Source organism: Pipistrellus hanaki (assembly GCF_964339955.1).
Source record: "Pipistrellus hanaki genome assembly, chromosome: 18".
NCBI classification, from domain to species: domain Eukaryota; kingdom Metazoa; phylum Chordata; class Mammalia; order Chiroptera; family Vespertilionidae; genus Pipistrellus; species Pipistrellus hanaki.
Genome location: NC_140520.1, coordinates 21171109 through 21186210, shown reverse-complemented (window position 1 = coordinate 21186210; position 15102 = coordinate 21171109). Strand labels below are relative to the sequence as shown.

The window sequence follows — 15102 nt, the reverse complement described above, 5'->3', positions numbered from 1 at the left end:
GCACCCCAATATTTATTGCAGCATTATTTACAATAGCCAAGTTCTGGAAGCAACCCAAGTGCCCATCAAGCAGTAGATGAGTGGATAAAAAAGCTGTGGTACATTTACACAATGGCCATAAAAAAGGAAAGAAATCTTACCTTTTAGGGCAGCGTGATGGATCTAGAGAGTATTATGCTAAGTGAAAAAAGCCAGTTAGAGTAAGACAAATATCACATGATCTCACTTACATGTGAAATCTAACGCACAAAATAAACTAAGAAAACAAAATAGATACAAAGAACACACTGACAGCTCTCAAAGGAGTGTTGGGAGGCTGGGTGAAAAAACTGAAGGGATTAAGTAACAACAACAACAAAAAATAAGCATCAGACACAGACAACAGTATGGTGATTGTCAGAAGGAAAAGGCAGTGGGGGAAGAGGGCATGGAAGGATAAATGGTGGCGGCAAGTGACTTGACTTGGGATGCTGAGTGCATGATGCAATATGCAAACGATGTGTTAGAGAGCTGTACACTTGAAACCAGTATGGTTTTATTAACCAATGTCACCCCAATCAATTCAATAAAAAAAAAAGAAATCACTTGTTCTAAAGAGAAGCCGCCGACAGAACAGGGGCAAAAGCGTTCCCAACAGCACACAGCTGGAAGTGGCGGGGCCATTAGAGAGTGACTGTTGAAAATCCATTTCATGCTTTTTGACTCTGACCAGCCCCATGAGAAAACAGTGTGGAAATCGAGAAAGTTTGGAAAACTTCAAGCCTCCTGCTGAGCTAGAGGCTGGGAAGCATTTGTGAGGACTGATTTCCGCCTCGTGCTGGTGTTCAGAGTCTCTTCCCTGGGCCCAGGAGGTGACTGGCAGAACCCTGTGCCTGGGCCACGGAAATGACACCAGCGCCTGATCCCACAGGCCCCGTGCAGGTTCCCCTGTGTGACTCTAACCTGTTACCCACTGCTCAGCCCAGTCTTTTCAACCCTCTCTGAAAGGGTTGAAAAAAAAAATTTATTAACCAATGTCACCCCACCCCCACACCCTGGTTTTAATGATACACCCTTCCAGAAAGCCAATGAATACAACTGAAGCAGGCTTTCCAAGTTCTCCAGAGGCAGGGAACTAAATGCCATGCAGCAGGGCCAAATGCAGGAAAAAAAAAAAAAAAAAAAAAAAAAAAAAAAGCCTCAAAATTATGCAGAGTTGCAACAGCCATCCAAATCAAGCACCCACAAGCAGAGACGGCACTCGGCATGGGCGCCAGGCAGGGCCTCTCCCTGCAGCCCCTCACGTGGCTGGACCACTGGAGTCTAGCTGGAGTCTCGCCTGCAGTTATAATCCCAAACCCTGCCTGTCTGCCTCCAGATGAACTACTTTAGAAATGGTTCTTTCTTCTTTTATTTAATAGTCAAGAAGGCTAAGAGTGGAGATATTCAGTCCTACAAACTTGGAACTCGAAATACAGTAAGAAAAGAAGCTCCTAAGAAGTGCTGGCAGTTCCACCAGGCGCAAGGAGAGGGGTGGGAGTGGGGGTGGGGCTGTCTTAGGTAACGGAGGCATTTTCAAGTCATTGGGGCTCTTTTCCTGGATCTGGGCCATTATGGGTCAAGAGTTCACAGCCAGAGATTGGCCAAAGATGCAGGAAATGGAAAAGTAGGTAAACATTCTTGGGGCACTCGGTCGGTCGGCACAAACACACCACAGAATGTCTCCTTGGAGTGTCTAAAAACATAGGAGAACACGAGGCTGGAGGAACCTAAAACCTTTGCGCTGCCCTTTCTGTCTTTAATTAAAAGCGATGCTGGCCCTGGCTGGTGTGCACCAAAGCATTGCGGGTTCGATTCTCAGTCAGGGGACTTATCTAGGTTGAAGGTTCAATCCCCGGCTCTGGTCAGGGCGCAGGTGGGAGGCACCCGATCAACATTTCTCTCTCACATGGATGTTTCTCTCTCTGACCGACTGGTGACCACATACAAGCAGGTTCCGGATGCTTAGGAAGAGAGGCTTTGGAACGGGGCCCTGGCATCTTTATCCCTCCTCCGAAGGGTCTGTGTTAGAAGCCACGTGGTGCTGGTGGTAGGGGCGGTGCTGGTGGAGGATTGCTATACACTAATTTAAGCTCCTGCTTCCCCTCCAAATTCCTACGTGAATCGACAGGGATTTGAAAAGAAGTGGTTACAGAGCCTGGCTTAGCATCTACCAACACAAAAACCTAGGATGACCAGAGAATTCTGAGTGACAAGTACTTGGGGACATAAATATCTTCTCGTTAACCAGGTTCTCTGAATAGAGGAGGAGGAGGAGGAGCCGCATTTGGATGGGCAATGGGACTGGGTAGAGGCAGTCATTACAAAAACAGCCAGACCCTACTTCCCCCCAGCCACCTTTCTCATGCCCCAGTCCCTCTACACAAAAAAAGAGAGACCTTGATCATATCCAAGAGGAAGATGAATAACCTTCCTTTTCTAAAAATCCCAGGAAAAACTCACACAGGTAATGAATTATTCCCAAAGCCCGACCCTAAACACGAGAGAGGGAGAAATACAGAAAGATGAAAAGGGTGGAGGACCGGGCAGAAGGAGAATATAAGGGAACGGGCCGGGCCTCTCTCGCCTTTGAGCAGAAAGGTGTTCACTTCCGTCACGTGTAGGTGCCCTCTTTCACACCCTTGTGGTCAGAGTGGCCGGAGGGGCTGGCTGGCAGGGCCGGGCTCAGGCTGGGGAGCGGCCCCTTCTTTCCCAGGCAGCCCAGGAAGGACAAAGAGAGGCTCCTGATCTGCTGAGGGAGCACGGGGCGCCAGAGGGTCTGCAAGCATTCTGACAGCTTAGCAAATCCTGACTCCGTTTTATTTTAACGAAGAGCATGAAGACGGGAAGAAACCAGCTGTTCCTGTGGAGAGGGGGGGAAAGCGGCAGAGCTTGAGGCGGGGAAACACCTACATTTTGTACAGCGACAGCTAAAAAGAGATACGCAATTTTGGATGGAGCTCGTAATTCTACAGTCTGGATCTTTCAGAAGAGAAGAAGCAGGTCTGTTCTCGGCATCTCGCTCCTCCACCTCCTCTAATGCTCAGTGCACCCTGCACCCATGGCAGGGAAGGCAAGTTGGGAAATGGTGGCAGGCAGGCCAACAGACAGAACTGTGGCATCCAAGATACTTCTGCCACCATCTTCCCGTCATTCGTTCCTGACAACCTCCTTCACACTCCAGGTCAACTGCCAGGTCGCAGGCCACTTACAGCTGGTCCCCGCAACACGTCACAGCCTTGTTTCCAGAAGAAGCATGACCCACTCCGATGGGCCATTTGGAGGGTCTCCGGGAGCCTTCGGAAACAAAGGCTTTTGTCCTGCAGCCTCGGGGCCAGGTACAGTGGCTTTCTGCTCTGCTGTCTGCTCCCCTGCATTATCTGACGATAGGATATAATCGCAGGCCTGTCCTTGTCAGTTGCCACCCTCAGCCCCAATCAAGACCCTCTGACTCCTGATCCATTATAGTTACATCAACTCTGAAATCCCTGCCAGGATTACCGTCTACCGTCCTGCAAGGTGCTGGATGTTTTTAGGCAACCAAAGCGAGAGAAAAGTGAATGCCAAAGTGGGAGTTGTGGGAACTCAAGTTTTCAGTAACAGTCACCACAATCCTCCAAAACAAATGGACAACTTTCAATGAGAAATTCACCATAATACGGCACATAACCTCTGACCCAAAACCAGCATTCTGTGGGGCCACGGTGAAATTCTCTGCCACAAGAAATCATGGGGAATGTCCACAGGTTCGTGGTGATGAGCTTCATCATCTCAAGGATTGTCCTACTGTAAACCACGTGCATTTCCACAAGAAATATGTGCTTTCCTGCTGAGTGACTCACACAATTGGTTTAAAAAAAAAAAAAATCCCCCCTGCCCATCAACGGCACAGAGATTCTAAGTCAGATGATCCATCTCTTCCCTCCAACTTCTCACCTGGCAAAGTGCAAGTAAGTGGGAGACAGCTCACAGACCATCAGGGAGACCCTGTCTGTCTGCGGGGGAACTGTCTAGAAGGGCTAGAGCTGGTAGGCACACGGCACAGGGAATGTGGAATGACACTCAGAGCAGCCAATTCCTTGAGAAAAAGAGAACCCTTTTGGTTAGATCTATTAGATGAGCGAGACAGAAAAGGAGGAATCATATAAAATGTAATACCACATTTTAAATCAGATTAGCATTTTCAAAAAGGTTATGGTCTCCACTGCAGAAGAGAGTGCCATAAGAAAATAAAATTATCTCCCGATGCAGATGTCGCTTCCAAGAAAAATGAAACACATTCCGAGTGGGCTGTTGACATGCCACCATCTTTCATGCCAAATCTGGGCTATCTTCGGCATTTCCTCCCAGAAGAACTAGACCTTGCCTATTAGTAACCAGATAATATTACCGCCCCCCGCAAGTTGGAGAGTCCTATAAGTAGAAATTAAATCATCCCTTTTATTTAACTCATCTGTTCAGCCCAATCTGATTAAAGACCAGTAATATGCAGTGTTAAGAGACCACTAACAGCACACAAGGGTGCACATTGCCTCCCAAGTCCAGCCTATTAAGGGTGTATAAGTCTTGAAAAGCACAACAAGACAAATCTTCAAAACCCTCACGCATCCGGCAAGAGCACGTGTCAGTTGGAAGCAAGTCTTCTGAACCTTCCTTTTTTCAAAATGCGTCCCTTCCAGGGAGCAAGAGAAGGCCTTCCCAAACTTTTCATGTGCATAGGAATCACCTGGGGACCTTATTCAAATGCAGATTATGATTTAGCAAATCTGAAAGGGGGCTTTGGGATTCTGATGTTTATCATGAGCTGATAAGGATGCTGCTCCTTGCTGCCTTTGAGAAGCAAAAATCTAAAAGACTTAATTCACTTAAAACTACAACCCCTCCCTTAAGGTATGCTGAAATTTCGAAGGACTTTACTAATAATAATAGCTAGTGCTTAGTAGGTATTGGGCAAGATTCTAGGAACTTGATACATATTAAACTCATGGAGTTCTTCCAGTAACTCGTTATCACCTTCCTCGTTTTACCAATAAGGAAACTGAGTCGAAAAGTAATGAAGTGACTTTTCAAGGTCACCGAGCTGCTGAAGGAGTGGGATTCGAACCAGACAGCCTGGCAGGAAAGCTTGAGTGGTCACTGAAGCTCATGCCAACTCCCACTGGCTAAGAGCAAGGTATTTCTGGGAGCTGGGCGTCGCTAGAGCAAGGGAAGTGAGGCTGGGAACTTGGACGCAGGTGGTATTAGAGAGAGCGCAGACCGCACTCAAGCACAATGTTCCCACGTGGTCACCACCAGAGGGAAGGTGTGTCAGGTACACTGCACGGTCAGGAGGAAAAAAGCAAACATGGTGTATTTTCCATTGGCCAACCAGGCTCCTCTACACACCTTAGCAGATGTTGTCTGAACACTGTTACAACTGCCGACATTCTGTAGAACCCCTGGGACACTCCCTGCCGTGGGGCTAGAAGAGACCATTGGGACAGGCTCACAGCCAAGGCACTGAGCACCCACTCTCTGGCCTCCCTCTGACTCCTATCCGCGCATCCTGGCCAGAGACAAGAAAAAGGAGAGTGAAGCCCGCAGTTCCACCTGGCGCTCTCCACGCCCGGCAGAGAGGCGGTGTCTCTGCAGCGGAAGAGGAAACGTGAGCAGCAGCCACCGCGTGGGGTGGGAAACGTGCAGGAGATCGCAGCCCCGGAAGCGCCCCAGGAGCTGAACCCGGTGACGGTGGCGCCCTGGCCTCCTGGGGGATTTTGATGGCGCTGTCCGAGGTGCTAACAATGCCACACTTTGCCACCCTCAGGACGGCTGGGTGGCTTTGTCTACCCCGAGAAAACTGAGGGCGAGGGCAAATGCGCCCCTAAGAGAGGTGCACGTTGAAGCAGCGCCTGGTGGGTGGGAAATTTTAGGGAACTGTTGGAGGTGGGGGAGGAAGGGGCATGTTGGGAAATCAGAGACCTGACTGGAGGAGTGTTTGCAGCCGCAGCTTGCAACACAATGAGATCTGTCTGCTTTGTGCGGTGCACTGGCGGGCGGGGCTGCAGAGACCTGATCCTCTCCCTTCCCAGTACCCCCACCCTAGATACATTTAACTCAGGCACCGCATGGCCCCAGCACTCTGCGTGGGAGAGAGGGGGAGAGGGAGGGGAGCACAGGGGGGTGGGAGAAGGAGAGAGGAAGCCCAGCCCAGCCCGGGTGGCCCGTAGGAGGCTGCGTGCAGCAGTAGGAATAATATCTGCTTAGAGATGCTCCTTCATTTCTAATGAGGGTGCTGCCTGGAAGTACCGTGCACCGGCCAATCACAGCGCTGCTGAGGCAGGAACTAGGGAGGAAGGAGGGGCGGACTAGAGACTGGGGGGGGGGGGGGGAGGTAGCAGGAAGAGGCCCTTAGGAGAGAGAGCAGCTTGCCTCGCTGACACTAAGAGACCCAGCAGGGCTCCAGCTGTCTGTGAGGCACACCTGGAGGGTGGGGGAGCAGAGGGAGGGAGGGAGGAAAGGGGAAAGGGCGGGGCCTCCTTTGCAGGTGCATCCTTCCCAAGAAATCTCTCTCCACAGGCATCCAAGTCCCATGTTTCCAAGCTACCCCATCATTGCCACCACCCCACTGACTTGCTTCCCACTGACTTGCTTCCTACTAATCCCCCGCACCACCCACCAACGCCGATTCCTAAAGATCTTGCCAGACGGACGCCCAGATTCTTAGTGGAGAACAAGGCAGCGAGATGCCGAATCAGCAGCCTGCATTTGGTGCACTCGCTTAAACCTGCAAGGACGCTCCTTCTCTGCCGTTCACGCTGGCCCTGCGGCATCAGCCGCCCCACCAGCCCACTGTGGAGAGCAGGTCCTTGGGAGCCAGGGAGAGACAGGTTGCCTGCACACCTCTGGGCTCAGCCAATGCAGCCTTTAGCTGATGCATTCAGGCCCAGCGGATCCACCTGGATTCTGGGCACAGGAGAGCACGCAGTGGGGTACCCAGCTCAGGACTAAGGAAGGAAAGGAGGGACCCTGGTGAGAGGCTCTTCCCCGGCTCAGAGGAGAACTCCAGCTGAGCGGTGTGGGCTGTGCCATTGGGGACTGCCTACCCTGACGCACTCCTTCACTTTACTTTCCCTGCAACTTCAACCCGGAGTTGGCTGGGTCCCCAGGAAGAGCCTGTCTTAGCTCACCTCTCTGCCCATATGGGCTCTGGCCCAGGGCCCTGGAAGTTGCTGAACTGGACCTCCCCTATGGGCAGATAATGCGGGTGTCTCTCCAGCTGGTGGGGATGGCGGTGACTGAGGTAGGAAAAGGGGGACAGGGTATGGAAGGGAGCCCTGATGTTAGGGCAACCCTTTCAATGTGAAAGGACTGGGTCTGGCAATCACACAAAACCTCAACTCCCTGCGCCCAGGGATGCCAGAAACAGCCACACAAGAAACAGCAAAACCCAAAAGTCTTACCTTGAAAACCACCAGTGCCACACCGGTCTCTATGGCACCAAGCTTGCCCCTTAGATGCATCAAAGTAACGCGTGCAGTTCAGCAAAGGGGCAAAGGGGCATCAGGAAGGAAATGGGGGGGGGGGGAACCATGCATGGTTTCCCCTCTCACCCAAGAAATACGAAAAAAAGGGGGGGAGAGGGGAGTCACGGTGGGCGAGAAAGGATATGGCCAGTCGATGAGCTTCTTGGCGTATTTCCTGACAATGTTATCTTCCCCGAAGATGAACAGGGATCTGTTGACGGTGAAACAGTTCTGCCGGACGGGGATGGGGTTGTACAAAGCCATAGTCCGAGCCCTCTGCGCTTTCGACTGCTTGTAGGCGGCCGCCTGCCCCGAGGCAGGCACCGGGGTTCCTTGCCGGTTCCTGCTCTGGTCCGAGTCTCCATCGCCAGACCCCGGCCTGCCGACGACCACTGCCTCCCCGAAGCGAGCCATCCTGAAGTTCAAACAGACAGAAGACACACAGAGGTGATCGCGGCCGGACACCTGCCCCCAGCAACAAGCAGAGAGACACGCGGAGGCTCAGAGCCGCATCCAGGCGGGCGGGCGGGCGGACGGGCGGGCGGGGGGACCGCCGCCTCCCTCCCGGAGCCTCCGGAGCTCTTTGGAGGCGGCGGCGGCGGCGGCAGCAGCAGCAGCAGCAGCAGCGACCCGCTGCTCCGAACTGTTGAATCTAAATACAACCTCTGCCAAGCTCCATTCCTCAAGGAGTTAAAAAAAAAAAAGGGGGGGGGGGGGAGAAGGGTGGCAAAGGGGGGGGGGGTGCTCAGTTTCAGAGGCGATTTTTTTTTTTCCTTTTTCAAAATGCCAGTGTGTGGTGGCGCTCCAGGGCTGGAGAGGAGAGGGGTGGAGTAGGCTGCTCTTCAAACATAGCTCTGCTCTGGCAGACCACCACCTAGGGCACCGGCCTGCTAGGTAACAGTTCGGTGATGTATTAATGGGAGGGGGGGGGGGAGAGGAAAAAAATTAAAACAAAAGAACTTTAAAAGACAAGGACGGGGTTATGGTGGCATGCTTCAGAACACCAGCCCCTGCAAGTCTATCCAAGGTATTCCACCGCCAAGACTTGGGTCTTGAAATCTGCCAGTACAGACGCATCCAAAAAGGCTGAGAGAGATGGAGAGGGAGGGAGGAAGGGGGTAGGGAGGGGGCGGAATAGAGATTCCTGCGTACACCGCAACGCCCAAAAATATCAAAAATAAGTCGATCCAACCGGAGAGAGACCAACGACTTCAAAGCTCCTGCGCCCGGGAGAGAAGTTGAGCAGCATCCAGCGAGCAGCGGAGCCCGGGAGCCAGCAGCCGCCGGAGCGCTGGCCGCGGCGCCTCCCCGATCAGCATGCAACAGCGGTCCGCGGCTGCGCGGCGGAGGCGGGGGCCGCGCGGGCGGTGGCGGCGGGCGCCGGGGCGAGGGAGGAACAGGTTGCAGCAGAGCTTGGCGGCGGCCTGCCCGCCGCGGGAGCCGTCCGAGGACCAAACTTGCGTACTGTGGACTGGTCTTCCTCTTCCGCGGAAGGAGGGGAGAAGGGGCAGGCCGAGGGGGAGAGGGGAGCGGAGCGCACGGAGGCTGGCTAGGCCTGCGCCGCGCGGGGGCTTCCCGGGGAGCGGGGGCGGGGCTGGCGAGGCTGGGAGGAGCGGGGATGGAGCCGGAAGGACCCTAGCCAAGGGTCTGGAGGTCCCTGGGATGCAGGACCGGTTTGGCTGACTGAGCCGGAGGGTAGAGGACCTAACACCTCTGCAAAGGTCCGGGAAGAGTGGCCGTCTCCCCACCAAGTGAGGCCAAGAGGAGAGGGGCGGGTGCAGCAGCGGGCGGCATCTCTGCAGGGGCCCAGGCCTGGCCGAGGCACATAGGCACGCTTGCATGCACCAGCGCCTTCTGGGCAGGGCCCAAGTCAATGGGCTGTCTGGCCTGCTGCCCTGACCCGGAGTCCACGCCTTTGCGCCCTGCACAGGGTGTACCGGGCCGAGTCCGCTCTCCTATGGAGCTCCCAAACTCCACATGCTGCCCAGGGATTTCCACAGAGGAAGCATCCAACCTGTAACTCCCCGCTTAGCAGCCTGGAGGGCCCTTGAAGGGCCCCCTAGGACTTCTGGGGGCTCCACACTCTGGTGTGGGTACCAGTTCCCAGCAAGAGTGTCTGTCCTCCCTCTCCAAACAGGGCATCCGGGGCAACCTCTGGGATTTGGCTCCAGCTCCTGGAGGGATGGTCCAGATGTTGGAGCCCTAGATGGTGAGTTCTGGACTAAAACTACCCTCCTTGGAATCTTATCAGGAGGATCCTCCCATTCCTGTGTTTACCCCCACGTGACTTCCTCAACTTCACTACATCAATGAAGACAAAAACAGAAATCAGTTTGTGATTTGCGGAAGTGGGTAAGGGGGACCCTAAGCCCTAGAGCAGTGGTCAACAAACTCATTCGTCAGCAGAGCCGCAAACCTCGGCTCGCCAGCCTCATGTAGGTTGCGAGCCACAGTTTACCGACCACTGCCCTAGAGAAAGACCCCCTAGGTTTAGCAACCAACCCCTTCCCCACAAGTGACTCAGTGGTTTTTGGATCAAGGACAGATACCAGTTGAGCCTTTCCGTGTCCACTAGCTAGAACACACCTTCCCCTTTTTCTGCCTTTTGGCCTCAACAACACAGTCCTGTCCAAGTAGTCCCTACCCAAGCAAGGGAAGAGGATTTTCTTCCCTCCCCCTTCTACTGGAAATCTGGGCGAGTCTGGCTTCCCTCCTAGGAAAGGCAGTGTCTCTGTGTGAGGTGACCTGGTGGGAGGAGAGGTGTGTCTGAGTGAGGGACATGTGTGTTCCTACGTGTATGTATCCACCCCACCAGACACTGCTGCCCATGGGGACAGCATGTGGACCTGTGATTCAGGGGAGCGCATTTCAGGGCAAATTACAAAGAAAGGTGAGTCAGTTCTGCTTAGAATTGGGTTTTCACATGGCTGCCTCACTCTGTTCTTCTACCTGCCTTCACGGGAGGGTCCTTTTCTGTCTAAATACTTAGTCAGAAGGAAAAGGGGAGATGATGCCCTGAACCATGAAGCCCCTTCTTCCCGTTAGTCAATAAGAATCAGTCCCCAGTGGCTGTCTCAGTAACGCCCTAATACAGTGATCGGCAAACTGCGACTCTGTTGACTAATGAGTTTGCCGACCACTGCCCTGATATATAGAATCCGAAAGGGCATTCAGAAATGATCAAACCCATAATTTCAGGCAAGACCATGATCCATGGTACAAAATTCATTCAAGTCACTCATTTGGCAAATATTTTTGAGCGCCAGGCACTGTTTTAGTCACTACAGATACACTAGTGAACAAAACAGATGACAAAAATAATGTGTCCCCTCCTTGGGTTAAATCAGATTCCTTAACCTCACTGCCTGGATTGCTCGATGGGCCTCCTTCTCACACTGCAACTTCACCCCGGACCTTTGCAGCCTGTCCCTAGCACTGTTTCTGCTCAGAGGAAGCAGGGCTCACCAATGGTTTTCCTACCAGAAGAGGTTCTTGGGTGATCAGGAACCCTGGGCTTGTGTCTTCAATGTCCCCGACTCAGCAGAGAGCCGGCACTCATGCCCCCTCCTCTCTCTCCAGAGTCCTGTGTCCTCTGTGGCTGCGGGACAGGGTATTACACACAGAAATGTGAGAGCCCACTGGAGCTGAGACCTGCCTTCCTGCCTTCTGAGGAGACATGGATCAAAAATGCATGAGTTGGGGTTAGCACTGAAGACCCTTAGGAGTAGGAGCACCGCCACCGGGGTTGTAATGGAAATTCCTGCAGCCCAGGAAGAGAGAGGCAAACATGACGGCACAAATGGCTTTGGGAGTGGACTTGGCCTAAGGGAGAAAGGCACAGGCTCACATTCCCCCAACCTGGCATTCAAAACTCTAAAACTTCAGAGATCTATGACCTGCTTTCGTGTTCTCCAATGCCTCCCTTCTCCCAGCCCCCAGAGGACTAACATTTTAACACCTAAATGGTACCTGGCGTGTGTTTCATAGTTTTCAGTTTACAGACCCATTCTAAACCTCTGAGCTCAGCCTGGAAACCCATGCTTTATGATTCTGATTTGGTGGACAAGTCAGCAGTTTCAGAAATGTTAAGCAGTTGGCCCACATCTGGTAAGAGGCAGAGTTTGGACTTCTTACAGCTCCTCTGACCTCCGTTTTATGGCTCTTTCAGATATCCAAACGAATCTCTTCTGGGCAGTAATAGTATTGATTCCAAACTGTTCATCCAAAGAAGAAACTATATGATCATGCTAAGCCTATAGGAATTCCATGCTTACCATCCTCAGGTGACACTGGATCTGTGCCCAAAGCTCCTGGGACCTTGCTGGGAAGATGCATAATCCGAGAGCAACACCCACTGTCCTCCAGATCCAGGAGGATCCATAGAAAACACCCAAGAGCAGGTCATTGCCATACATGCTGCCTCCAGGGTCCCCAGTTCCACTGTCCACTTAAAGACCCACAAATGGAGATGTAGGAAGTCAGCAGTTGGTCCTAACAGATTGGAAACCCTGGTTTCCAAAAGCCCCTTTCCAGCCCAGGAAGCAGAAGCCATATTTTCCTGTTGTTAGAGCACCATCTACTGGTCACTTGTGAGCACATCACTGTGAGCTAGGGTACCACGCAGGCACCACACCTCAGAGCCTAGGCATTCCTAAGGAAGTGACCTCTTGTCACCAGCACTCTACCCTCTTACCCCCCACACACACCCCTGCCCTTTGAGACACCTGAGGCCCAAGTCCAAAATTTCCCCGCAATGCAACCAGCACGCCTCACAGTGCTTGGAAAGTGCAGCCACACACACTGTGCACAAGGTCAAAACACACACACACACACACACACACACACACACACACACAGTTAAGATAGTACAGTCAAATGCTCTACATGCTATCTTTACAAGCAGTTACCTACAAACTGGAAACCCCAAAGATCTGAGGAAGCAAGTGAAAAACTTTTCCAGAGAAATCAAAGCTTTCACCCCTTAGCCCCTCCACACCATGTTCAAAGCTTTCACCCCTTAGCCCCTCCACACCATGTCCCATGCAAACTGCAAGCGGGAAGGGAATTGGAAGAGGAAGGAGGCTAAGGTGGCCACACTCCCCCAGACCAGGTGGGCCATGGGAGCTTGTACAGATACAGATGTGAGTGGCAAGGTTGGAGAAGCACGCAGCCTGTGCCTAGCTGGTCCCAGATCTGTCAGGCGGTGGGCCATTGTCACATGAGATTGTTAGCCCATCTCTGAGGAGTCTGCAAATCCAACCTCATCCAAAAGGTGTGGGCCCCTCCCACCAGCCCCACTCCCTCATCTCTCCACACCCTTTCTGCCAAAGCTATCAGAACTCCTTTTGTTCTCTTTTTCTTTTGTTGAGTTTTTCTGAGAAATAGACGCTTACACAAAGCCATGCTCTAAGACACATGATGCAGAGAGGACTTGGGAGTGGGTTCTTAAGACAAACGTTAGCAGGGAACAGACCACGTGCAGATTCGGAGAGTGCACAGGAGCATTGCGGCAGCACGGGTATCCGGGGAGTCTGGTGGCTCCTGCCATACCTGACAGCCCTCACTTGGGTGCAAACATGACTTCATCGCCTTATGTAATGCCCAGCTCTGGAACCAGCACTTCTCAAACCTGTGCCTGCGAAACCCCACAGCTCCAACACCCTATCAGCTAAGTATAGATCTGCAATTTTTGTTTTAAATGTTTTTAAAGCCCTTCATTTATGACAACTCGGTATTTCCTGGGTGCCAACCGTGGTAATGCCATCGCATTGCATCTCGGTTGCACTTTGCATTACCTGAGGCTGAGTGGGTCAGGGGCTTGTCCAAGTGCACAGAAGTAGGCAATAGCAGAGCTCGGAGTCCTGATAATAAGGGCAGGATTTGTTATGATGTGTGGCCACTATTTGCACGCTGTATATCAAAATAATGTTCTACTTGCTTAAGATTCCGGTCATAGGCATGATCTTGGACCTTGGAGAAGTAAAGAATGACCTTGAGACCATCTCCCCAAATGGGATGTCATGAACATAACGTATAACGTCTATACAGCCTGTCCCAAATGGGATGTCATGAATATCAAGTTAGTTAGTATGGACAGTACCTGGCACATAGTACGTGCCATGCACATGTTTGTGAGATGCATTCCAGCTGTGACCACACCAGCACCCAGCAAACAATGCGAATCTGGCAGCTTTCTGGTTCTGAAAGCACACTCCAGCGGTGCAGCCGGGGATGGCCTCCGGGTGTGTGGAGTGTGGATGGAGGAGCAGAGAAATGTGAGGTCTGAGACTTGGTCAGAAAGACAAGTGGGCAAAAAGAAAAGAAAAAAAAAATATTAGAGACCAGTGTCAGAAGAGCCCAACGACAGTGGTACCTGGGAGAGGCGATGTTTGTTTGCTCATTAATTCGTAAGCCCAGTTACTGAATCATGTGCCAGGCATTGTTCCCAAGGACTGTGAGGCTCAAGGATAAATTAGACACACCGTCACAGCCTCTAAGTACTTGCAGTTTAAGAGAGGAGAAGGGGAAAAAACGCATGCGTAAAGGGCTCTAATCCAAGGCAGAGTGTAGTGTGCACCAGAAGGGAGCCCTGGGCAGGATGGAAAGGAGGCCTGCCCCCGCTGGAGGCACCCAGGAGAAGGGAAGTTGCGGTGAGGTCCCTTTAAAACAGAGGACACTGCAGGCGAGGGAAGCAGTGAGGGACCTGCACCCCGGGGCCCTGGAGGTGGGCAAGATGCATGAGATTGATGAACCAATCAGCGTTTTTGTTTCCTTTCTGTGCATCTAGGATCACAAGGATTCTAAGATTGCTACGTCAACCCTTGCTTCTCCAAACGATGAGTTCCTTTCCCAGCCTGTACAAGAGTCAAATATGCATACCCTACCGGACATGAACCCTTACTGGGAAAGTCAGCCTGGGGGCCCAATGGTTAGCCCTGCCCCTGTGCACCTCAGTTCCCACCCTCCAGGTCCAGCCTTGCTTCCTGGCCAAAGTGAGAAGAGGCAGGACCTCTCTGCAGAGCTCCAGCTCTCACTGACTACGACGGTGAGGGGAAGATTGGCATCTAGGGTGAGATCAACTGACGGAAGCACGCCCCCTTGGCCTCTTGACTCAGAAAGCAAAACGCAGCCCACACAGCGCCAGGCGTGCTCAGCCTGGGTGGGCTCTGGCTGATTCATTCATTTGGGAGCCAAAACGAGCCCTTCCACATGTCAGGTGTGGTGTCAGGTGCCAGAGCCAAGAGGCAGAGGCCAGGGTGAGGAGGTGCCCGGCTGCATCCTGAACCTGCTGGGGCTTGACCCACTCCCCACATTTCCCTCTTGAAAACAGATTCCTAATCGCGGGGGGGGGGGGGGGGGGGGGGGAAGCTCACAGAGGAACAGGAGCCCAGAAGATCCCTACAGGCCCAGAGAAGAGAAGTGGATTTCGCCACACCCACCAGCCGTGCCTCTGACAGGACTCTTAGGGTTGGAATCATCAGCAGACTAAGCCACCACCTGTCGATCACCACACCCTTTCTCTCCCACTCTCTCCCACACTGAGCAGCTGGTGACACCCACCTGGTATAAAATAATCGAGTGA

General features: G+C 52.6%; 1 protein-coding gene across 1 annotated transcript in view; it reads right to left on the bottom strand.

The window, feature by feature from the left end:
- Positions 1 to 15102, bottom strand: part of CACNA1E (calcium voltage-gated channel subunit alpha1 E) — a 370106-nt gene that overhangs the window by 253627 nt on the left and 101377 nt on the right. The window contains exon 4 of the mRNA XM_084866127.1: positions 7667 to 7935. Coding sequence (XP_084722253.1) covers positions 7667 to 7935 — 269 coding nt within the window. The remainder of the gene's footprint in view (positions 1 to 7666; positions 7936 to 15102) is intronic.